The sequence below is a fragment of the Saccopteryx leptura genome, chromosome 2 (assembly GCF_036850995.1).
Source record: "Saccopteryx leptura isolate mSacLep1 chromosome 2, mSacLep1_pri_phased_curated, whole genome shotgun sequence".
NCBI classification, from domain to species: Eukaryota; Metazoa; Chordata; class Mammalia; order Chiroptera; family Emballonuridae; genus Saccopteryx; species Saccopteryx leptura.
This window is the reverse complement of record NC_089504.1, coordinates 261,212,247-261,236,833: the sequence shown is the minus strand read 5'-3', so window position 1 is coordinate 261,236,833 and position 24,587 is coordinate 261,212,247. Positions and strand designations below refer to the sequence as shown.

Here is a 24,587-nt window from a genome sequence, read left to right as displayed (position 1 = left end):
AATCAGAAGAAAGGTGTGTGTCTATAGTCAGTCACACTTCCTGAATTTTCTAATCTACCCTTCCAGGCCAGGAGCTCCGGCCACAGCTTTGTCTGGGCTGGCTCCATTGGTCCCCATTCTTACTGTCCTGCTGGAAGAAGGAACCACTCTTGGTGCCCAGCAGAATTTGCCCATTCGCCTTCCCTGCCATAGTCCTAGTCCTAGGGTCTATGCTTACCCTGCGGACTGCACAGCCTCAGGCCTTTGGATGTTGGTGGTACCCAGGTACCTGTAGCCTTCACAAGAAAGATGGTTTGCAGAAGTTTTCAGATTCGTAAAGACATTCAAATTCTAATTGGTGTTTTATAGAAAATTTTTTATAAGAAATTAGAGGCAGGTTGTTGTGACTAAGATATACGTAGCTGATAGAGTCATCAGGAATCCAGCAAGGTGATCCAAACTAGATGGAAATCTGTCCTCTACGTGCCTAAAGTTTGTCAGGGGGAAAACGTTGATCTTTTCCTTTGGCCTGTTTGAGAAGCTGGTTATTTTTGCTAAAGCCAATCTCAGGAAAAGATATGAAGAGAGTCCCACCTCTCAGTAGTCCTTCCCAGGACATTGTACTTCCTTCATCCTCATGCTCCCACGCCCTGCCCTGGGTCCCTGTCATCTCCCAGGACCCAGAGGTCATTTACTGGCAGAGAGAGGTAGAGAAGGGAGCAGATGAGATGCTACTCCCAGCTCTGCTAATAGATACAACTGTGGGCAAGTCCCGTTACCTTTTCTTCCTCACATCAGAAATGAGTGGACTGACCTCTAAAAACTTTCCAGCTCCAAAAGTTGAATCCTCTCCCTAGCCCGTGGGTTAATATCTAAGATTGATTTCCTCCTAAGGGCATTTTATTTTTCATACAGAACATAATGGACAAAAAAGAAAAGGAGAAGGAGGAGAAGAAGGAGGAGGAAGAAGAGGAGGAGGAGGAGGAGGAGGAGAAGGAGGAGGAAGAGAAGAAGGATGAGAGGAGGAGGAGGAGAGGAGGAGGAGAAGGAGGAGGAGGAGGGAAGGAGGAGGAGGAGGAGGGGAGGAGGAGGAGGAGGAGGAGGAGGAGGAGGAGGAGGAGGAGGAAAAAGATGTTTCTTATGTGCATGAGAACAGCCTTATATAATGAAATTACAGATTTCATAGATGATATTTTGAGGTGGGACATCACGTAGCAATGTATTCCATCTATTTAAGGTGGCTGGGCCTGTCATGATGGCTGCTTTTGTATTTGTAAAAAGAAGCCAAGAACTAGATGTGAATTATTCGTGATACCCAGTATGTGAAGCAATCTTCATTTGCCATTTTGGCTGTGAATGTGTGAGTATGCCTGTTGAACGTAGCATTATATTATTAGCAGCAGGTATTAAGTATATTATTTAGTATTAGAGGTATTAGTCTTGAGTATTAGGACAGATTACATTTGATGTATTAGTTCTTTAAGGTTACAATTAAAGCTTGGATTCCTGATTGTAATAGCCATAACTGAATTGTGATTTGGCTCTTAATTCCACAGTGAGTTCACCAACATTGACAACCCAAGACTAATTAATTAATGACAATTCTTTATTTGCAACTGCAACTGGTAATAGTTGGCTCACATCTTCTGGTTACTATACACTTCTAAAGTGATGATTTTGATGGGGAGATCACCTTTTATTATTATGGCATTTCTCAGCCTAGGTTTTTGAGAAATTCTATGCTGGATTCATGGTTTCGAGCCTTTAAAACCTCATTAAGAAAGCTTGTCTGTCCTTTATTTGTCTGTCTCCTTACACCTACCTTCTATTAGGGAAGCATTCTTTGGACTGTTGCTTTGACCCAAGACCTTATACACCAGGTACCCCATCACTATCTCAGAACAGAGGAGTCAGGCACCTGTCACAAATACCAGGGTCAAATATAAACATTTCTACTACTGTAATTAATTAATACTGTCTTTTAAGCCTTCTATCAGCACGGTACTTGGCATCTGGGTTCAGAAGGTCACTCCTGATATTGACCAATGTGTAGTGGTACTTTATTAGATAGAGTTGATCCACTCAGCTTCATGGTTTAAACCTTCAAGCAGTGAACATTTTTGTCACTGGATCTTTTTCTTTCTAAAGCCATAATACATCTCACCATCATCTCCCCAGAGCCTTCCCGAGACAAGGAGTCTGAAATAAAATGATACAGAGTTCTTCCTAATAATTACACAAGAGTGCACTTGCCCCAGTCTGGTCTCAGACTGAGACTGACAGCTGAAGTTCGCCATCTCAGCTGTGGGACTGGCCCAGCAGGGATGTGGGCCCCATGCACTGACTCGCTTCCCACCGGAGCAATTACTTTTGTGCTACTTAGAGTCTGCACCGCTTGCTTTGTGCAAACACAGTCTTGATTGCTTTCTTACCCACTCAAAATATTGCAGTGCACCGTGTCCCTTTCATTGGTAGGTGAAAGCATCTTCCCACCCATTCCTACAGCACGTAGACACACACACTCAGGGTGCTAAAATCACACTCTAAGATTTACCTTACACTCAAACCCCACCACTGGAAAGAATCAAAACCCTCCCACTGAGAGCATCCTCCTCTAGCACATCAACAGCCCCATTGATGAAGATGACATCTGCTGGTTCCGTCTCCCTCAGAAACAGAGCTTGAGACACACTCCCGAAAGCAAGCAGCAGCTGAACTAGAAATAGACAGGCAATAACACGTACCCCTAGTTCATCCATCACTGTGCATTTTCACCCTGGAAGCCCTCAGGGAGCTGTGAAGAAAGAAATGCCCTCGGCTGCTTATCTACCCAGGATTACTGGTCCTCATGGATCGAAGGAAGGCTCAGGGATTAAATATAATGCCGGATTCTTCTCTATGCAACGATAAACGTACAAGCTCTTGGGCAGATAGATAGGACCATCCTCTCATTGTCTCCCAGTTTATTTTGTACCAACTGAGATGTACCACAGGCACCAAATGGGGTACTTAGTATTTATGCAGTGACTTTCACTTGAATAAAATGGGGGTTGTCATGCCTACAACGCATTGTGCTCAGAACATGTGGAGAATAGACAGACATGGTTCTTCAAAAGATTTGCTACAAAGCGATTCTCATACCACCTGGGGAAGGCACTAAGCAGAGAAGGATGTATGGCCCTGTGTGGCATATGCCAAGCCTGCATTTTAGGCAGGGAAGGTGATAAACAGAATGGAGGAAACCAATGCTAAGTCTGCATCTTTTCCGATTTCCTCAAAGGCTGATCGCAGACTTGACGATGCTGGGTGTGGGAGATTCTTCTGATTCTCCTGATGTCCGCCGTGGTGTCGGCAAAGTGGAGCTCCCTTTAGCCAGCATTTGCCCGACACAAAGGCTGAAGTTCCCTTAAAGAGCACAGACTTTCATACTCTTCCCTGATGGTGGGCAGTCCTGGTTGTAGGACCCATGTTAGTCCTCACTACTAGGAAGTAGGGCAGCCAGGCAATTATCTGAGAAAATTCTGCCTCACTCCATTCTGTGTTCTCTCTCTCTCTCTCTCTCTCTCTCTCTCACACACACACACACACACACACACACACACACACACACCCCTCACACCCAGTCTGGAGAGGCATGCATTCTCTTGTGTTTATACTAAGCAACCAGCCTCCCACACAGCAATATCGCAATATCCACCATCGAAGACACCCACGTGTCACGTGCAGAGCAATTAAAAATAAAAAAACAAAACAACCCAGGGAACTATACTATACTCTTTTTTCCTTCTTTCTCTCTCTCACCTTTCCCCTTAATAAAGATCTTTTGAAAAAATATATCAAACCAGTTAAATTTTTTACTCATATATTCATGTGGCTGGAGCAGATTGACAAGGAAAACAATCACAAAATAAATATTTTTGATTTTGTTTTTAAAAAAGAATGCTTCCCTATACATTGTCTCTCTTTAACTTGACAGAGCGGCTTTCTGGGACAGATCGGGTGTTGTTGGGAGCGGAGGTCTGGCTGAACCTCAGGGGACTATGGGACAAACCAGGGCCCCCAAAACCGGGGTGGCCAGGCAAGCCAGGGGGGCTGGAGGGGGCAGGGGCCAGGAGGGGCTGCAAGGCCACCTGCCCACCCTGAGCGTCCTCAGTTGGTGTCTCTTCTTCTGTTTCTTAAAGGAGCCGCCTGAGGAGCAGTCAGCGTCCGGTAGGGCTCAGAGGAGGCCGAGTACAAAAAGTAGGAACCAATGTGGGAATCACGAAACACTGCCATTTTAAGAAATCTGGTTAAAAAGAATACAAAAGTGACTCCACCAGGGGGAGAGGGGGCTCCCACCCCTCCCGTTCTGGTCCCCTCTTGGTTCCTTGAACAGTATGAATCACTTTTAGGGATTTGTTTGTTTTATGGTTTGGCTGGTTCTTTTTTCTTAATCTCTCCCTTGGTTCCTGTCCTTCAAGTGCGTTCGTTCTAGGAAGCCCCGACTGGTCAGACATGAGGCTGCTGAGTTGCAGCCTCCCCGAGGGAGTGTGTGTGTGTGTGTGTGTGTGTGTGTGTGTGTGTATTCGTGTGCCAGTGTGTGCGTGTGTGCAGTGGCTGTTTCTTTCTCTCCTGCCTGCTTCGGTCCAAGCCCCGAGGTCCTATCTGCTAGGTGCAGAAAGTCTCAAGGGGGCACCTGGGTGGCACCGCGGTGAGGGCCTGGGTGCGTGGCTCCCCTCCCTGCCCCGCACAGGAGTAGGCTCCCCATTAGCTACAGAGTTTGCCTGTCTCATACTCCACGGGGTTTGGCAGCTTGGAGTTGAAAGCCCTCAGGGAAGACTGGATCCTGCCCACCTCATTGTTGGCCAGCTTGAGCCGGTGCCGGAGCAAGCAGGAGAAAAGGTCCAGCCGGACTTTGCCAGGTGGAGAGAGCTGGTTCACGCGGTCCCTGAGCTCTACGAGCTGCAGCAGGGCCGAGTCCTGGGAGCCTTGAGTGTACGGGTAGTCCAGCTGGAGGATTAAGTCCCGGATAGCCTCCGGGTCAAAGGGCAGGCTGTAGCCAAAGACCTGCAAGGTGTTGATTTTCATGTAGCCCAGGTTCTTGGAGGGATCGCTCATCTCCAGGGGCTCGTAGTAGATTGTCTCGTTGGAGCTGTCATCCAGGGACTTGATTCGGCTCCGCAGGTAAACATGGACCGTCTCAAAGAAGGTCTTCCACCTGTTCCCCAAGGTGATAGTCCAGTTTTGGCACTGGGCGGCTGCATCCACGTTAGTCCTTTCCCATTCTGGGAAGCGGCCCTCGTTCACAGGCATGAACCAGCTCTCGGAGTGGCTGCCCCCGAAGGGGTTGACGTAGATGGCCATGACGGGCTCCAGGGTGCTGTTCTTGGTGAGGCAGATCTGCAGGGACAGGGCCAGCATCACGTGCACAAGCCCCGGCTTGTACTTGTTGCTCTTCAGGGTGAGCAGCATGCGCTTCCGCCAGGAGGGGTCGAACCAGCTGCCCAGGCGCATGTCATTGCTGATGAAGATGGAGTGCACCTCAATGCGGCTGTCCCACTTCTGCAGCAGGTACTTCAGCTCCAGGTCCTGCAGGTCTGTCTCCAGCCCCAGAAAGTTCTCCAGGGACTCGGCCACCTCTGGCCGGCACAGCCCTTGGGCCAGCACATAGCCCGGGTTGCAGCTCCCGCAGCGTGTGCTATTGTCCCGAGCGCAGTGGGCACAGGCGGGCCCTTCCCCCAAGGCACAGGGGATGGGGCCCTGGCAGGCAGACTGGTCATAGGGGCAGCTGCAGCTGTGGCTCTGTTCTAGGAAGGTGCCCGGGAAGGTGCTTTCTCCGCAGTACAGGAAGGACTGGATGCGGTTCCACCAGTAGGACAAGGACCTTTGGGAGAGGAGATAAAAATGAAGCCAGAGTCACCGGGAGACATGCCCTGTTGTCTTCCCTGAGGGTAGCAAGACACTGGCTAACAGGCTATGAGGAAGAGAAAAGCCCAAGTTCTCTAAGAGATGGACACCCTACTGTACCACTTCGCAAAATCTGACTAGGCGGGGAGCCCAGTGTCGGAAGGAACTGCCCCAGAAATATTTGACATCAGCCTTGTCCTGGAAGCAGCCAGGTTCTTCCCTCCCAGGTATCACCTCACTCCCTCATTCCAAAGCCTACAGGAGCTCTCCACCACCTACCGAGTTGGTGGAGATTAGGATAGTATCGAATATGGTTTGCAATCTTCTAAATAAGATCTAACAGCCGGCTGGCCAGACTTTTTTCCATCATACCGACTTCTTTCCCACATCACGGTTGGTCACTGTCATTTCTACTCTCTGCTTCTCTCCTACTTCCACCAAGAATAAACGTTCCCTAGGTCAGTTTCCTCTAAAGCTTTAGGCTCTGTTGATAACACCTCCTCAAAGAGGTCTTCCATGACTTCCCTTTCAGAAGAACCACCTGCTCAGTCTATAGCCCTCGCCCTGTTTCCGTGAACCCACAGCAGTGATTGGTATCAGAAACGATTGTGCTTCTTTATTGTTGACTTATTTGTGGACGGCTCCCTTACTAATGCCAAGGGAGTAGAGACACTGTGTTGTTCACCAGCATATTCCTAGAAACCACAACTATTCCTGGTGCATGGTAAACATCTCAGAATTATTTGTTGAAAAAGAAATGAACTGTAATTGGGAACCCTTGCTGGCCCACCGTCTGTATTACTGTTCCTTCGCACCCGTGCCTCAGTTAGAGTTGTGCCCCTGGGGTGCTCCCAGGGCAGCTCTCTCCCTGCTCCTGGAATGCCCCATCTCCCCCTCCTCCCTCACAAGCTCACCATGACCTCCTTCCCCATGGTTGCTTTTCTCTTTGGCCTTTGCTTCTAGACCACCATCTTTATATATGCTCCATGGACATGATTTTTTTTTTAAATTTTTCTGCAGTGAGAAGTGGGGAGGCAGAGAGACAGACTCCCGTATGCACCCGACCGGGATCCACCCGGCATGCCCACCAGGGGGTGATGCTCTGCCTATCTGGGGTGTTGCTCCATTGCAACCGGAGCCATTCTAGCACCTGAGGTGGAGGCCATGGAGCTGTCCTCAGCACCCGGGCCAACTTTGCTCCAATGGAGCCTTGGCTGTAGGAGGGGAAGAGAGAGAGAGGAAGGAGAGGGGGGAGGGTGGAGAAGCAGATGGGTGCTCCTCTTGTGTGCCCTGGCCAGAAATCGAACCCGGGACTTCCACACACCGGGCTGACACTCTACCACTGAGCCAACCAGCCAGATATGAATTTAAAGGGCTTTAAGTGGCTGCCACAGAGTTGTAATTCTTTTCAGTTTTTATGTTACTGTATATATATTAAATCTTCCCAAATAACAGACCTCCCCCACAGCTTAATTAAAGGACATGCGACATGGAAGGAACACAAGCTTGTTGAACAAATGGGTGAACGAGTGGGTGAGTGAGTGAGTGAGTGCCTGAGGTGACGCAGACCCCCTCTGTCCCCGAGGACATGGGACCGCTGCCCCCTCGTGACTCAGAGCCATCACTCGTTTGAAACAACCCAATGTGTGTATCTCTGTATCTCTCATCCCATGAAATTGGTGTGTGAGCTTTGGCTCCACCCCTTTCTTGAAATACTTATCAAATTGGAAATCAGTGAGAATTTGATTATTAGAATAACATTTGAATCTACTGTCATTTATAGAAAACGGTAATTAGCCTCTCTCTTTTTTTCACTCACTGTAGCCACATGTCATAATTGAGAATGACACAAGAGTAGGTCAAGATAACGAGAGAATCAGAAGGGCCCTGTGGGGGTCACTGCTCCCAGATCTCCCGTGTTGGGTGGAGGGTCCTCGCTGGCCTTCGCCACTGGGGGCAGAGGCTGGGCTTGGGCTCCGGCATCTGGGGGCTCACCTCTCCTTGGGCAGGCGGAAGCGGGGCTGCCGGTGGCAGCGTTTGCAGAGGTTGAAGAGCCGGCGGATGATCCGATGGGTCTTCTTGAAGAGCCCTTTCAGGCTGGCTCCCAGCTGCTGGTAGCGGTGCTGGAGGCTGGCGTCCGCGGCCCAGAACTGGGAAACGGCGGTGGAGTTCAGGAACCTGTCATCAGGCAGTCTCTTCAGCAGGGCCTGGAATTCCTCTGTGGGCAAGAACACGGGGCAGAGCTGAGCAGGAGCCTTGCCCATACCCTGGGAGGGGCAGGCAGGTGCCCCACAGCCCTTCAGGGTCACTGCGTGCAGAAGGAGTCCACCCATTCACTCTCCAGGCCCTTCGTTCATTTCTTTTTCACTAGCTTCATGGAGAAATCATTACTATGTCATAAAATATGTTCTCAGGATTCTTTCCCATCCTTCCTGCCCTTAACATGCTTCTGAATTTCAAAACTGATCTCTGACACCACCCAAGGGACCAGTGACCTTGGGATGTGTCTCCTTTCCCTTTCTAGCTCCTTGTAAGTCACTCACAGCAATGTCTCAGGTCAGTCTTCAATAGCTACAGAACGCTCTATGGAAAAGGACGGACTTACGAAGATGAGAATTCACAGGACTGACAATACAGACACAGAGAAGATAGTGCACCCAGCTTAGAAATCTTCCTATAAACTTTTCAGTCTCTTCTTGGCCAGATACCCATTCTGTCCTGTAGCTAATCCAGAAGCAACGTGCTTTCTGGTTCTCAACTCCTACAGCAAGTCTGAGATCTCAGAGTTTCCTGGCACAACATGATTTCTGAATTCATGCTCAGATCTCTGTCCACAGCTCTGCTTGTATGAGATCTGCAGCCACCGGTCTCCTGGTGGAGACCCAGAGAATCCTCATTGACTAATTAGCGGTAACTCATGGTGGTGGAAGCCCAAAGCCATTTTCCAGACCCAGGAGAGGTAGGGAGCCAATACCCCCCGGAGCACGTAGCGGCTGGGGTTGGAGGACTGGAATGTGCTACTCTTCTGAGCTGCTTACTGGCTGGTCTAGAACTTGGACAATGCCTGGGGCTTCCGCTGATTCTGATTCCCACACACCTGGTCCTGCATCCTCCCAGAAGACTGGAGGCTCATCCCAGTCATGAAACTTACAGCTACCATGTGCACAGTTCTGTTTCTAAAACATTTAAGCATACAGAAGAGATGAGCGCCATGTGCCGACCACCTAGCATTTGGCATTTTGCCATATTGGCTTCAGATTTTATTTTAAGGAAATAAGACAAAACAGTATATTTGAAGACCCCAAACTTCCTTGTCTCCATCTAGATGTTGGCACCCCTTGGATGCTTTCTTTAGCATTATCACATATTTTTAAGTGCTCTACACGTGTATTTGTCTATAAAAAGTACTAAGTATTGACTATCATGTTCTTAAAGTTCACATAAATAGCATTAAATATATATTATATTTAATAATTATAGCATTATGAATAAATATTACATATCAATATCTATGCAATATATACCTTTTCCATCTTGCTTTGTCTTATCCAACATTTTGCTTTTGAGATACACTCATCCCTCGCCATATCGTGGTTCACTTTTCGCTGTCTCACTGTACCGCGGATTTTTCACTACATCGCAGAATTTTGCTGTATATGGGTATTTTTATATATTTATTATTTTAATTTTTTGTGGTAAAATAAGCAAGATAAGTGTGAAAAAGGTGAGTAATAGTGTGGGAAAGGTTTATAAGAGTGTGGGGAGGGTTTATTAAGCCTTAAAATATATATAAATAATAAAACAAGTATCAGGTCGCTACATTGTGGATTTTTGCCTGCCATGGTTCTGGAACCTAACCCCCGTGACAGACAAGGGACCACTGTATATCCATATCCTTCATTAGTATTGAAATGTATGACTATGGTGCAGGGTTCTTTTTACATTAATTTTATCTAAATGATCCCAACTCAAGTCTTCTCTCCAACTATTATCGATACTTTCTCTGTCGAACAGATGGGGAGGCTGAGGCGCTGAGATGCTGTTGGCCCATCTAAGGTCGTAGAGTTGGCTGGTCCCAGGGCGTCTCAGTCCGTTCAACTGCTTTAACAAAGGAGCACCAACTGTGTGGCTCATAATCAACCGAAACCTATTTCTCACAGTTCTGGATGCTGGAAGTCACAGAATAGGGTTCCGTGTGGTCAGGTTCTAGCGAAAGTCCCGTTTGGGGCTGCCGATGGCTGACTCCTCCCTGTGTCCTCACAGGGTGGAAAGGGTTAGAAGTCTCTTCAGGGCTTCTTTGATGAAGGCACTGATCCCCTGCCTAAAGGCTCTGCCCTCATGCCCTCATCACTCTCCAAAGCCATCACCTTGGGCATTAGATTTTCAACATATGAATTTTGGGGAACACAAACATTCAGACCATAACACAGAACGAGGATGCAAAACCAAGTCCTTGGGACCGAGGTCTCAAGGGAACACTGATAGTCATTATTCCAGCAACAAGCAAAGCCTAGGATGTCTGGGTCTCCTAGAACTTTTCTACGCACTCCATTCATTCAGCAAATGTTTACTGTGCACCTGCTGTGCAGGAACTGGTCTAGCCACTGTGGGATCAGCATCAAACAAGACAGGGCCTATGCCTTCGTTAGCTCTCAGTGAGCTTATTAAGTCCCTAAAACATGTCTGTTTGGTAGGTATTATGTCCGCTTTCATCTAGAACAAAAAGAAACGCCTTGAGACTCAGAGTGGTGACAGACCCTGCGTGAGGTCGCAGAGGTGGCTGAGCCAGGATCCAAGCTGAGGCCCCCTGATCTCACCCTGCACCTCACAGCCACCTCCGGTCTACAGGGAGGGAAACTGGGACTGGCGCCTGCTCACCTGACTCCTCAAACTGCCGGGTGTGAGTGGCCCAGGAGTCCTGGATCTGCAGCAGGCTGTCCTCCATGGCCTGGATGTCGGCGTCGGGGCAGTTGCACTCCGGGAAGGCGGGGCTGCACTGGCACCAGCAGTCATTGTCCTTGCAGACAAGCTCACCCTCCGAGCTGCACGTGATGTAGCTGAGCGCGGCCGCCACAAAGCGCTCGCGCAGGTGCTCGGGCAGCAGCACCTGCAGGCCTAGGGAAAGGGCAGGTCAGCGAATCGCCAGGCGGAACCACTGGGCACTCTGTTTCCCTCATCCATGGCTGCAGGGGCCCCAGCTGGGGTCCTGCTGCCTTGTGCATCCTGGGCCCAAGCACGGTCACCCCAGGGCCTGATCCCGCTGAGCCGGTTGGGAGAGAGGGTAGTCGCTGCCCCAGTGACAGATGGGGGAGGATCTGAATATGTAAATGAGAAACATCAAAGCCCAAGGCTCAGTCGAACCCCTTATATCAGCCAAATTGAGAGTGTGCATATCATATGAACAGGCTGCTGGGCTACACGTCAGCATTTCTAAGCTGGAAACAGGAAGATGTTTCAGATAAAAGAAGAGCTTACAGCTCTCATGGGGGAGGAATCAAGCCTTGATGGGCTTTTTGCTTTGTCTCTGATAACTATCCTGTTTCTAGCTTCACGGAGATTAGCAGCAGGCATCCTAGGATGTTTGGTGAATGTCAATTCTCCTGGGCATCCCACCCCAGCCCTGATGGCAGAGGCTGCCCTGGTTAGGAGGCAGGGACAGGTATTGTGGGTACCTCGTGGCCAGGCACTACCCCAAGTACTTTTCCCACGTAATCACAAGTGACAGAGCCTCTTATAGGTGAGGAAATCCAAGCCCAATGACCAAAGTGACCTGCCCCAGTCACCGTACTAGTAAAGTCAGCTTGGTGTCAGATCCTGCCCTTGTTCCTTCTGGCCACACTTGCATAACTGGGACTGGCTGCCCCATCTCAATGTGATTCCACTCTTGAGGAAGACTGAAGGGAGGACAGTGGTAGACATCCCACGGTCAGTCGGGCCTGGGTAGTTGTGAATGGCTCTCAGCAGTCTTCTAATTAGCTTCCGCTGATCTTGGCTGTAATCCTCTAAAGCTATAGTTCTCCCACCCATTTGTAGTGGCTGCTAGTTTACCAGTAGCACAATATATGCCTAGTTGGCTTCAAGCCACCCAAGGTGGCTGCTGGAAGCATATCAAGGGATGGATGAAGAACAGGTGAGCCTTTGGACACAGCCTGCGCGTGTTCAAGGTCAGACCTGCGGGAGGCTCACCCAGCAAGGTTCACTGTGAGATCCTGTGTCAGGAGAGTGAGGAACATGGGGACTTCTGGACATGACGTGTGCTCCCCTTTCCTCAAATGTCTGCCAGCTCTTTATTTTCACACCCTTGACCCTGTCCTTGACAGGAAACCAGAGAGCTCATAGTATGTATCCCAGTCTCAGCCGACCTCAAACTAGAAGTTAGAATTGCAGCAGCAGTGGGTGTTTGGGGTTCTTGTCTGTGGTCTCCCTCCGATTCTGAACTGCTCCCAGATCTTCCTTTCTTTTCTTTTCTTTTCTTTTCTTTTTTTTTTTTTTTTTTGTATTTTTCTGAAGTAGGAAACGGGGGGAGGCAGTCAGACAGACTCTCACATGCGCCCGACTGGAATCCACCCAGCATGCCCACCAGGGGGCGATGCTCTGCCTATCTTGGGGCATCGCTCTGCCGCAATCAGAGCTATTCTAGCGCCTGAGGCAGAGGCCACAGAGCCATCCTCAGCGGCGGGGCCATCTTTGCTCCAATGGAGCCTTGGCTGCAGGAGGGGAAGAGAGAGACAGAGAGGAAGGAGAGGGGGAGGGGTGGAAAAGCAGATGGGCGCTTCTCCTATGTGCCCTGGCTGGGAATCGAACCCGGGACTCCTGCACGCCAGGCCGACACTCTACCACTGAGCCAACCAGCCAGGGCCGGATCTTCCTTTCTTGCTGTTGTGCCCAGAGGTGCTTGAGCAGTCCTCCCCACACTCCCTGTCCGCAAACTGGCTTTCAGCCCTCACCCCCCTGACAGTCCGCCCTTCCACCGCCCCACACGGCCTCCCTCCTCCTCACCGTAACATTCCCACTGCTCTGCTCTGAAATCAGTGCCCAGAGCAATGTCTGCGTGAGTGATGAACTATAAATTTAAATGGCATTAACTATTCCAAATGAACCACCAGACATTCCGAACTATACTTGTTGCTAATTTCCATGCACCAACCCATCCCATCCAGGCACACAGGAGGAGAGGGATGCTAACTGCATTAGGTGCCTTTAAATAAATGAGTCTTTTACTCCTCTCTATCCTCTCTTCCTTGATTCCTAAAGCATTTATGGGTTGCATCCGGCTCAGGTTGCCTGGAATGTGTAATCATAGATCCTGGATGAGGGCTATTGATTTTATAATACAGAGACAATAATATCTTAAGCAGAGTCCAATTCAGTTAGGCCTTAAGAAAAATGAACTTTCCCCACTGCCAAATAGCTCTGTCTGAATCGGCATGCATGCCCAGGGGACGGGGCGCGGGAGCCGTGTGCCACCTTCGTCTGCCAGCCTCCGGACCTGGTGGAGCTCCCTTTCCAATGGGTTTCCTGCTTTACTGTTTGCTGTTCCATCTTCAGCTGAGATCCCCACTCCTCTTAAACTCTGTCCTGGCTTTTCTCTCCCATGGGAGATTTCAGGCTAATGACAGAAAGCAGGGACCGCGCTCAGGGTAACCAGTGGGCCCATAGTTTGCACAGTTCTTAGCTGAGCTAGAGTTGGAGGCCCCATAACCATCCTGCAAGGACAGCTGTTCCCAGGGTGACCTTAGGATAAAAGCAGAGGGTTCTCTGGGCAGCAAAGGAGACCAGTGAACTCGATCAAGCATGTAAGGGCGGATGCTACGGCTATAGGACAGTGACAGAGTTCTCGGAAGGACTGTGAGGCGAGGATTTGGGTGTCGAGTGGTATGAGCAATAGGTCTTGGGTGTGGGGCGAATCCCATCAGAAGTTTTCTCAAAATAACAATGTAAAGTTGTTCAAGTCCCAGAACTCGTCTTAAGAAGGGTTGCGCAAGTGGGTGGGGCAGGCGGGACTTCCAACCGCTCGTTGGTGGTCCGGGTGTTTCACCAGGTGTGAGGAGAGTGAACCCCATCCCCATGCGACTTACCAAGTAACTGCACTTTGTTCTCCGGACTCTGCACCAGGACCGAGCTGACCGAGTCCAGATTGTCGTAGTTGCTGCAGCCCAGAGGGCCGGTCCTGGTCTCGGTGACCTAGAAAAGGAAATGCAGGGTTAGACAACAAGAGGACACCTTCCCTCTCCCCTTCACGTCTCCACTCAGCCCATCTCTAGCTCTGTGTCCTGTCCTTGACCGGCCAAAGGAATGGCATGTGTTCCCCCACCCCTGGAGCACAAAGTCACTTTCTGTCCTCGTCCTAAGACAGTGACCGGCAGTGGTACATGGCTGAAAGCAGTCGTTACACACAGTGGGCGCCTTTCAGAGGCAGCCAATGAGAGAGAAGTCCTGTCTGGGAGGAGAAAACCCAACGCAGGCAGAAGAAGCTGGACCTTTAAGCAGGGTCCCCCCCTCCCCCGAAGGAAGACAGGAGGCCAGATGTGGACGCTGTCAGCCTGCTGGTGAGCCCAGCTGCAACCACTTACTGTGATGCTCACAGGCTTTGGGGATCCCAAAGATGAAAAGCACTAGAGAAATATGAATTATGAGTATTATTATTAGTATTAAACATTTAAGTCCCACCTCGGCACCGAGAAGTCCTTAGAGAAAACCAGCCAGGGCTTACTGCATATTTTACTAAGTATATTAAATATACATAAAGTCTTATAGCAGTGTAACATTACAAAACACCATAGAGTCATTTTAAAATATTATAAAGTCGGCCTATCAGTTTTTCCCTGATGTTTAAAGTATAGGATGAAAAATGGGGCGCTTTAAATGCACGGAAATAATTATGTAATAAGAATGATGGGGACCTGAAGCCTTGCTTCTTGGGATCTCCGAAGGCTTTGCCAACAATCAATCAACCAATCAACTAGTATTTATTGAGCAGCCACTGTTTCAGTTCCATGCAATTCATCAAACATTCATAGCGTGCCTTTCCCTAAGTCCTTCCAGGAAGTCCACCCCGATCCCTCTCGCCCCCTCCCCTGGCTCTAGGCACCTCTCTCTGCAGCAGGCAGGTGGGCTGCTGTGTCCCATCTTTTTCTGCGAGTATTTTGTTCCTGTCTGGGTCCTCTGCCCTCCAAAGGCTCCATGAAGTAAGCTTGTGTTAATTTTGCTTACTGTGTTGTCAGCAGCAATTAACACAGTGCCTGGCACATGGAAGGAACTCAATAAATTGGAGAATGTATGAGTAATAGGCTCCAGGCTTTGGGGGTGTGTGTGGAGGAATAGGCACAAGTTATAGACCATGTTATAGACCATGTCCTCCAGGAGATTACAATCTGTCGGGGAGGAAGGTGCATAGACAACTGACTGATACACAGCCAAGCCAAGCAGAAGCCATGTGTCATGAGTACCAAGGAGGGCACGGCTCTAAACAAGGAGAAAACGAGGGAAGAAGTAGTGGAGAAGAGGCCAACTGAATTAGTACTTACAGATAAGTAGGAAGTGGACAGGAAGAGAAGGGAGAAAAGTGAACTCTGAGAAAAAGGAGGGGCCGCATGATCTAAAACACATGGTTCCAAAGGGTGGATACAAGTGTTTAGTGCTCTGTTACTCACCGTGGTGACTACCAAAGCATAAGTGACATGCTTAAAGGAAATTTAGTATATTTAGGCTTAAATATATATATTATAAATATACAGTGGTACCTTGATATACAAACAGATCAACATACGAATTTTTTAAGATACAAGCTGCGACTCAGTCCATATTTTTGTTCGAGATCCGAGCGAAATTCCGACATACAAGTCATGATTCGGGAAGGTGCGGCTAGTTGGCACGTTGGCGCAGAAGTGCAGTATTGGCAGTTTGATATACGAGTTGACTGACTTATGAGCTCAGTTACAGAACGAATTAAATTCGTATCTCAAGGTACCACTGTATATATTATATAAATATATATAAATAAATCTATACAAATATATAATAATTTATATTTTATATAATTAGGTATATAAATATATATTATAAATATAAATATATATATCTTTGGAACAGAGTAATCAAATGAGAGAAGGTGTGATACTGACTTAACATACAGTGGAGAGAGAGATGGGGGAGATACTGGTAGCTTTAGTAATCAAAGAAGGCGTCATGCAGGAGGTGAGCCAGCAATTGGTCCTGAAGGATGAGTAGGGATGGGATGGAATGGGGAAGGAACTGAGAGAAAAGCAGGTAACAAAAAAGACCAGGGGACAATGGTTGATATAGTACATGAGGGGCACCAAGACAGCCTGAATGGAGAAGGTGGCCAGGATCACGACAGGGGCAAGAACAACCTCCCTACAGTTTTCTAAGTCCATCCTCCAAGTTCCTCCTCCAAGGTCATCCTGTTTCACCTTCACAGTTCTTCTCTGAGATGAACGTCACTCCTGTCATTCTCCAAAGGAAGAACCCAAGGTTTCAGGTTGCTGAGTAGCCGAAACAGGATTTTAACCTTGAGTCCCAAGAACCCAGTTCAATGCCCCGTGTCTCCTGTGAGGGCGCATCTACAGACTGCAGAAAACAGTGAGTGAGACCCGTTAGATGACATCACTTCTTAAATCCTTTAAACAGCATATTTTTGTCATCTGCCTTCTCCTCAGAATGTGAAACTGGGGCAAAACAGATTGTATGGCCTTGAGTTTGTAGCGTCCTTATGTTATAAATGAGCAAACCAAGGCCAGACTGCTTCAATGACCTAGTCAAGGTCATTTACTAAATATTCAAGGAGCAATCAGAGCTGGGTGTGTAAGTCACTACCATAAGGAGTGTATAGACAAGTGGAGATGTGTTTTCCACAATCCGCGAGTTCTGACTGTTGCACGCCCAACGGGCAGGCGATGGGGGCTGAATAATGTCTCTGTATTGTATGCATGAGTGATGGGCGAGTTGTCGGGCTGAAGTGGGAAGGTAGAGCTTTGCCGTAGTGCAAGGGAGGTCCTCTTTATCCACATGGTATGAAAATCCCTATGAGAAGAGCCATGGCTGAGGACCAGCCCACCTCTTCTGGGAGAGTCAGTCCCTTTTGGAATGGATTGGGCTGAAGGGCAGGGTGGGATGGTAGGTGTGGCATTTGGGAGACCTGCCTATCCCCAGTTCCAGGTGAACTGGCCACCACACTGTCACAGAGTTCTGCACAGGGTTTTCCACCCACCCACTGCTGAGTTGGTCACTCCCCAGCACTGGGTCCAGACAAGGAGGGGGCTACCCACCGTATGTAGACCAGGATGACTGCCAGGGAGGAAAACTGAGAATGGCCACCTTCCTCTCTTAGTCCCACCACTAACCCTTCCTCCCTACCACCTTCCTGCCTTCTAGTTAGCATTCTGGGGCTGCCTCTGGTGCTCTTTTCCGACCTTGTCTTTGCTATTTCCAAAGGTCAGTTCCACAAGAGGACAATCAATTAGGTAAGTTATTGAAAGAGCATTGAGTAGCTTTGCTTTATAAATTGTATCCCAAGGATAGGAATGAGGAGGAGACAGGGACCGTGGTCCCCACGGGCTCATTGCCTGTTAGCGGGAAGTATCTCGCCAGGCCAGACCTCCACGAGGAGGAAGGTTCAGTCTGGTGTCACTCGATCCCCTTGTCATCTCTCTTCCTGTGGCCATTCTGCTCTGAGCTACCTCGGTCCTCCCCAAGCAAGCGGGGAGGAGAGAGGGGGTTGGAGGGGGCGCTCTTGCAGATGGTGCCTGAGCATGGACTTGAGAAGCAGCTTGGTGGCCTGAAGTCCCCATTCCCAGCGACGGAAGTCTGACAGGGTTGGCCTGCAGAACCCTGTGCCTTTGTATATAGAAGAGGCAGGCGGCTCAGGCAGGTGATCACGAGGGCCCACAGAGGTGACGGGAAGCGCTGCTCACTCAGCCGCACACGCTCAGGGAGCATCTCAGCTCAGCTTTCAGAAAGGGAAAATAATTGTGTGCTAATTGGTCTGTTGACAGAGACCAGCCTGCCATCAGCACGCCCTGATGGGTCTCTGGTTCATTAGCACGTCCAGTTTTCCATAAATACCAGGTCGGGCGAAGCCTCATTCCGCAGCCTACTTTCCTCCCCCTGCCCTTCACTTCCGGCTGCTCCTGTCCTACCCGATGGGACACCTGCAAAGCTAAGGGCGAGTAAAATGGGCTCCTCCCTGGGAGCCACGGAGCCGCCTGAGAGAGCAGGGCTGGTGCCTGTGTGCTGACAAGACCTGCGAACTGAACCCCTGGCCGCTGCCATGAGCAACCAGAACCAGCCATCCTAAGGATGCTCGTGAGGACAGCTCCCTTTTGCCACCTCGGGAACCACCTGAATTTTGGTGTGGGCTCTTTTCAGTTCACTCCGGAGCGTCTCAGGCCCTCCCTGCCAAGCCCTTCCCCAGGCTTCCATTAAATAGAGGGTGAGCTGCAAGTGAGGACCAGCCTCCCTCCCCTCCTTCGCGGCTCTGATTCTGTCTTGGGAGTTGTGGGCAGGATGGAAATATATTCAGCCCCTGACAGTTTGCAGAGTGTTTTTATGTGAACCATATCATTTGGTATCACCCCAGCCAAGATCAGAGGTAATATTCACAATATTTATCCATAGGTAGGACAGGGTGTGCCCAAGCAGGGTTATGGAGGCTTCCCGAGGTGCGTTAGCCGTTTGGTTACTGTCACGGGGAATCTGGAGTCTCCAGGGGAGGGGTGCAGTGGTTACAGTGTCACACAGACGGTGATGGTGAAGACCATTTACCAGCTAATATAGAAGTGTTTTAGTATTTTAGTAACTGTGCGGCCGTACAACTGAATGTAAGCCCTGGGTTTAGGTAAGTCACATAGTTGGAAACTCTAAGTCAAGTTCGGTAACTCCCTAAGGTCCTAGAAATCAGAAGCATCTAAGGCTGAAACCTAAGCCCAGATCTCCTCACCTGAGCAAGTTTGTTTCTCCCTAAACCATTCAGCCCATCGTCACCTATCCACCCTTTATCGTGTGTCTTACCATGTGCCAAACACTGTGAAGGGACCCAGAACCATTTGCATGCCACAGGGTCCCTACTGCTCTAAGCTGTCCTGTCGTTGTGGGTGTGGGGATGCAGGAGGGGTGGCATGTATACAGCTGCACTGTAATGTGCCAAGTCTGATACTAGAGGTGTATGCTGATGGGGGTACACCTTGCCTCAGAGGGCGATCGCAGTGGGCTCTCCGAGGACTGTGTTGGATAACTGGAAGCTGATGGTGGAAGGACATTGTTAAGGAAGGGTAAAGAGTAAGAGCACACCTGCTTAGATAAACAGAAGACAGGCAGGTATGATGGCAGACTGTTCCTTTTCTGGCTGAGCAGGTGAGCAGTCCCTCACCCGACCCACTGCCCCCCAGAGGAAGGACAGCGTGGGGAGCCAGCTCAGCTGTAGCCAGGGAATGCTCAGGCCAGGGAAGTGGGAAGCCAGCACCACAGTGGCTGCGCGCTGCCTGCTCTGTGGACCTGTCAACGCGATGCGTGCTAGAGCAGAGATGGTCTCTGGTGGGACACCTCTGCATCGGGACAGGTCAACCTAGAAGGTGAGCAGAGCCGTTGGGTGGGATGCCAACACCTCCCCTTGCCCCTTAGGTTAGCTGTGACCTTGGACAGGTCTCTAGACCTCACTGTGCCAGGCAGAGCTGAGGGCTCGGAGCAGTGAAGGGAGAAAACACTAAATGACCCCGTATCTCGTGGTTCTCTGAATTACATTCCCTGGGGAGAACCACGGTCCTCAACAGAAAAACCCCAGGTCAGTCCGCCCAGGGGCAGCTGAGAGTCTTCTCACATTTTATGTGTGAATGGAGATGTTCCAAAGAGAGGCTCCCAAGAATGGTGGCCCCCCTCTCAGGGAGATGGACAGTGGCGATAGTTCTGGAAAGGACTCCCACGGGCACTGTAATAGATGTGGTTTGGGGCACGTTGCCGAACCCTCACTCCACAATCTTTACGGAAGAGGTGAGTCCAGGAAGCCATGGCTGAGACCATGCAGCCCCCCTCTTTACATTAGACTAGGGTAGGCTCTGGAACGGATGATTGCTCCCGGGAATTTAGAACAGTGAACTGAGAGAAAAAATCTACAGGGCGATTGTGGACACTTAACAAAAATCAGAATAAATCATTGTCAAGCACCAGGAACTGAGGATAGAACAGTGAGCAAGAAAGTGGTCCCTGCCCCTATGGCACTGGGGGGAGATGACACCGAGAGAGAGCCTTCCGTCAGGGCCAGAGTCAGCTCCACAGCAAGGCAAAGGCACGTGTACGCGGAAACCAGAGGCGCATGGGAGGGTCTGGGATAAACAGAGGCGAGAACTTACACAAGAGATGCAGGTAGATGAGCAGGTGGAGGTGGAAAATAGAGACATGGGCAGAAACAAACACGGAGGAGTAGGCTGGGAGCATGACTGTTCTTTCACAAGCCCCATGTGTCTGGATTGGATTTAGGGTCCTGTCTTGGAGATCTGTGACATTCTTCACCAAAGTCCTCTTAGTAGTCAACCATCTTTATACTCAAGCTACCTTAAGTAGATTTGATTATTTCAACTGACATGCTCATATGCATTTGCACTAACACCGAGAGGAGCTTAAACCATGTGAAAAATGGGGTCAGTGACTCACTCATTCACTCATTCATTCATTCATTCAACAAACCTTCACTCCTTACCCAAAATGTGGCAAGCTCTGTGCTCTTACTGAGACCCAGTCCCTCTCACAAGCACCTCGTAGCCTCAGAGGTCATTGTGTCAGCTAGAAATGATAGATCAGCTGATCAGCCCCATAGAAGACGCATGTAGGGCTGCCTGTTTTTCCACACCTCACTCTCCTGGGCATGGAAGTCAGATGAGTCTGCCACTGTGATATCCTGGACCCGTTTCCCTTTCCTCTCTAAACCACCACCAGCTCCTTCAAAGCTAGAACCGCCAGGACTCCGTCACCCACCACTGCCCTGGGCACGGTCTATTTTTCCTATTACCCCCCTTCACTCATTGAGGATTTTCAATGTTAAGCTTGCTTGCCACCATCTTTCTGACCACTACCAGGTCTTGCATCGTTCCTGTTGATGTTAGCATCCATGTTGATGGCGCTTTAAGCCCCTGGCCTCTCAGTTCCCTGGCTCCTCCCCTCACTGCCTCATCTTGTCCTCCAACCCCATCTTGGCCACTGGTTCCCACGTCCCTGCCCCAGGTGCCGATTTGTGTTGGCAGCTGCGCTCCCTCTGTAGTCTCAACAGTAAGCATCACACACTCGTGCCTCCTTCGTCTCTCCCCTCAAACAGGTCATCATACCTCCCTAATGTCAGCGACAATGTAAACTTGAATTTAGAGAAACCCTACTTAGACTTCCAAATTTTTGACCTGACCAACTTTGCACTTTCTGTCATCCCATGCTCTCAAATCTCATGGTCCCTCACTGTGATCACTCCTGTCTGTATACTCGCAGCTCCCTCGTGTCTTTTTCTTTCATCTTGAAAACACACACACACACACACACACACACACACACACACACACACACCTTAATGAAATCCAACCCTTCATCTATTTCATGCCTGGCTGAATATGAATTGCTGAATGTAGCTGATAAAACTCACAACTCTGCTGACTGGTCTCGTGCTATAATTATGACCGGGAAGTCTCAAATGGGCTGTCAGAGCAACCACCCAACACATGTATCTAGTCGAGTGCTATACTAACTCCCACTCCCTGAAAGGACCATTTCATGCATTCTTTTCTCAACAGCTCCTCTTCCTGTTAGCCAAGAACTTTGCTTCTGGCTCTATGGAGGAAATGAAACCCATCAGAAGAGAACACCCACACCCCTCCCCACACCTGGCATCCCACTGTATTCATCCTGTGCACCCCCATCGCCTCCTCTTACAAAGGACAGAGTGTTCATGCTCCTCTGTGCACCCTCCTTCTCCACCCTAATCATCTCAATTCACATACCAATATTCTGAAATATCTCACCTGACAAACAGAAACACAGCCTCTCCTGACCCCGCAGCACTCTCCAGCTATCACCCTTTTTTTTTGTTCTTTGCCTTGATAGCCAAATCCTAAAGCATTGTCCCTACTTTTCTGATTCTTCCCTTTGCCTCCTCTCTTGAACTGTCTCCACCCAGCCTTTCCCTGGTTCGTGCCACTGAAACTACTCTTATCTCGGTTCCCAGTTACCTCCACGTTGCCCAGTGGAAGGTCAGTTCTTAATCTGACTGCTCAGCGGCATTTCACGCAGTTGCCCGTCCTTTCTTCCGTGACATACTTTCTTCACGCGGCTTTGCAGTCCGACTCTGGTTCTCTTCCTCCCTTTCTGTTTGTCTCAGCCACTTTGTCGGGTCCTCCTCCTCTCCCCCGTTTCCGGATATTGATGTGCTTCACAGCTCAGCCCTCGGGCCACTGGACCAGCGACTCACTCCTCGGGTGATCTCATCTCGCTTTTCCCCCTAGTTATAAATCCCAACTATGCATGTCTATATATTTGCATGCCAAATTTATATCTCTAACCATGACCTTTCTCTTGAAATCCTGGTATCCATATCCAACTGCCTGTTAGGTATCTCTACTTGGCTTTCTAATAGAAATGTCAGGTTCAATATGTTGAAAACCACACTCTTGATTCACTCCTTTCAGATCTGCTCCTCTCCCAGTATGATCCTTCTAAGTAAATAAAATTGCTGTTCTTCCAGTTGCTCAGGCCAAAAATCTTGCTGTTAACCTTGACTCCTTCCTTCCAATTCATTAGTGATCCTGTAGGATCTGTTATCAAAATGTATTCTGAATCTACCGACTTCTCACTGCCTCTTTACAGCCAGCTTTGTGCAAACACGCCACCGTTATTTCTCCCTGGCCCACGCCACCGTTATTTCTCCCTGGACCACGCCACCGTTATTTCTCCCTGGCCCACGGCAGTAGTCACTAACCAGCGATGCCCTCACGACCAGTCCTCTATAACCGTGTGGTCCCCTCTGCCCCTTCACCCCTCTCTGACAGCACTCCAGATGGTGTTCCAGGACCACCCCAACAACACTCCCACTCGAGGGCTAGTGTTTGCTCTTCCCTCTGTCTAGAATGTGCTCACTCAAGATACCCATGTGGCTTAATTCCTCATTTCATCCCAATCTCTGCTTAAACGGCATTCCTCCAGACTGGTCTTCCCTGATGCACCAGGCGCCCATCACCCGCTTTGCTCTGGTTCCATTTTCTCATACCACTGATCCATCTGGCATGGCATGGTTATCTAATTATGCCTCCGCCGCTGGAATTTAAGCTGCATGGGGCCATGGGCTTAATATGTTTTGTTGACTCTTGGATTCTCAGTCCCCGGGACAGTGCCTGACACATAACAGGCATTCGAAATAGTTATTGACTAATAAATAAAAAACAGAACTTCCTTGTGAATTTTGGGTAGGATAAAGGCAGGATATCAGACACGATTAACCCTTACTTGCCACCCAAACTTAATATTTGGAATTTTGAAACTCCACTGTTCTCAAGTATTTTCACTAGTCTTATCTAAAACAATATGAACTTTCCTGGGACTCTTCTAGATGGACGTAGAGACAGTGGGGTGGAGGTTATGGTTATTAAAGATGCAGTTGTATTGATCTTTTCATTCCTCGGCTTAAAACTCTCCACTTGCTTTCCATTGTGCTTGGGCCGTTTCCAAATTCTCGATCGTGGCGGTGTGATTCGGCTCCCGCTACTTCTGAACCTCATCTTGTGCCAGCGCCTTTCCCACTCACCTCCCTGCAGTCAGAGCAGCCTTCTCTGTGTCCCGCCAAGGCACCACGCTGGCTCCTGCCTCAGGGCCTTAGCACAGACTGGTCCCTCTGCTCAAACATCTTCCCTCAGATCTACACACAGCTAGCTTCTTTTCTTCCCAATCTCAGCCTCAAAATCTAAAGCCAAGTTGCCCTCCCCCGACCAACCTGGTGAATATTATCTGCTCCCTTCTCTCCCCCCAAGAAATCTGTACCTTGTGATTCTGCCTTTTCTTTTGAGCATTATCAAAAATTGCTTTGTTGCTATTTAATTGTTTACCATCCCTGTCCCCTACTAGAATGGAACCTCGGGAGAGGAAGGACCATGCCTACCTTTCTCTGCAGTCCCTCAGCTGGAGCGAGCCTCAGAGCAGATGCTCCATGACTGTTTGCTAGGGTGCAGACTTGGACCATGTTGAGAACTGGTTGTGTCTCCATCAGAAAGCTTCCTCCCCCTTCAATCAGTCAGGCCTGGCTGACTTGGAGTTGGCTGAGACTCCGGCTCCCCTGGGTCTCCCTCTGCCCACCCCCACCTGCCCCCAGGCCCTCTCAGGCCATTACCTTGATGGCCCCTGTGGCTATCTGGATGTGGTGCAGCCGCCGTAGTGTGCTTTCTCTGTCGATGAAGTAGGAGGCTGCCAGCTGATGCAAGGTCTCCAGGGACACAGCAGAGCTGTTCCCGCCACCCCCGATGGTAGGGGCACTTCCAGCTGTCTCTGTCTTCCGGCTCAGTTTCCGCTTGTCCACAAAAATGGTCAGGGACTCTTCTCCTGTAGCAAACAACATGGGTTCACGGGTGAGGCCTTCTGCTCCCTCGGCCCCTACCAATAAGAACATGAAACTCTTGGCCAGGACAGACGGAGCTGAGAAGGAGCCCAGTACTCCTGCGGATGGCCTCTTCCCCGTCCCTTTCACA

The 24,587-nt window shown here is 49.5% G+C and overlaps 1 protein-coding gene across 1 annotated transcript in view; it reads right to left on the bottom strand.

The window, feature by feature from the left end:
- Positions 1–1,563: 1,563 nt before the first annotated feature.
- The window catches only part of BRINP2 (BMP/retinoic acid inducible neural specific 2), a 98,737-nt gene continuing 75,713 nt past the window's right edge, over positions 1,564–24,587 (bottom strand). The window contains exons 4-8 of the mRNA XM_066361605.1: positions 24,233–24,441; positions 13,944–14,049; positions 10,744–10,980; positions 7,861–8,083; positions 1,564–5,842 (exon numbers count right to left, since the gene is read on the bottom strand). Coding sequence (XP_066217702.1) covers positions 4,726–5,842; positions 7,861–8,083; positions 10,744–10,980; positions 13,944–14,049; positions 24,233–24,441 — 1,892 coding nt within the window. The 3' untranslated portion in view covers positions 1,564–4,725. The remainder of the gene's footprint in view (positions 5,843–7,860; positions 8,084–10,743; positions 10,981–13,943; positions 14,050–24,232; positions 24,442–24,587) is intronic.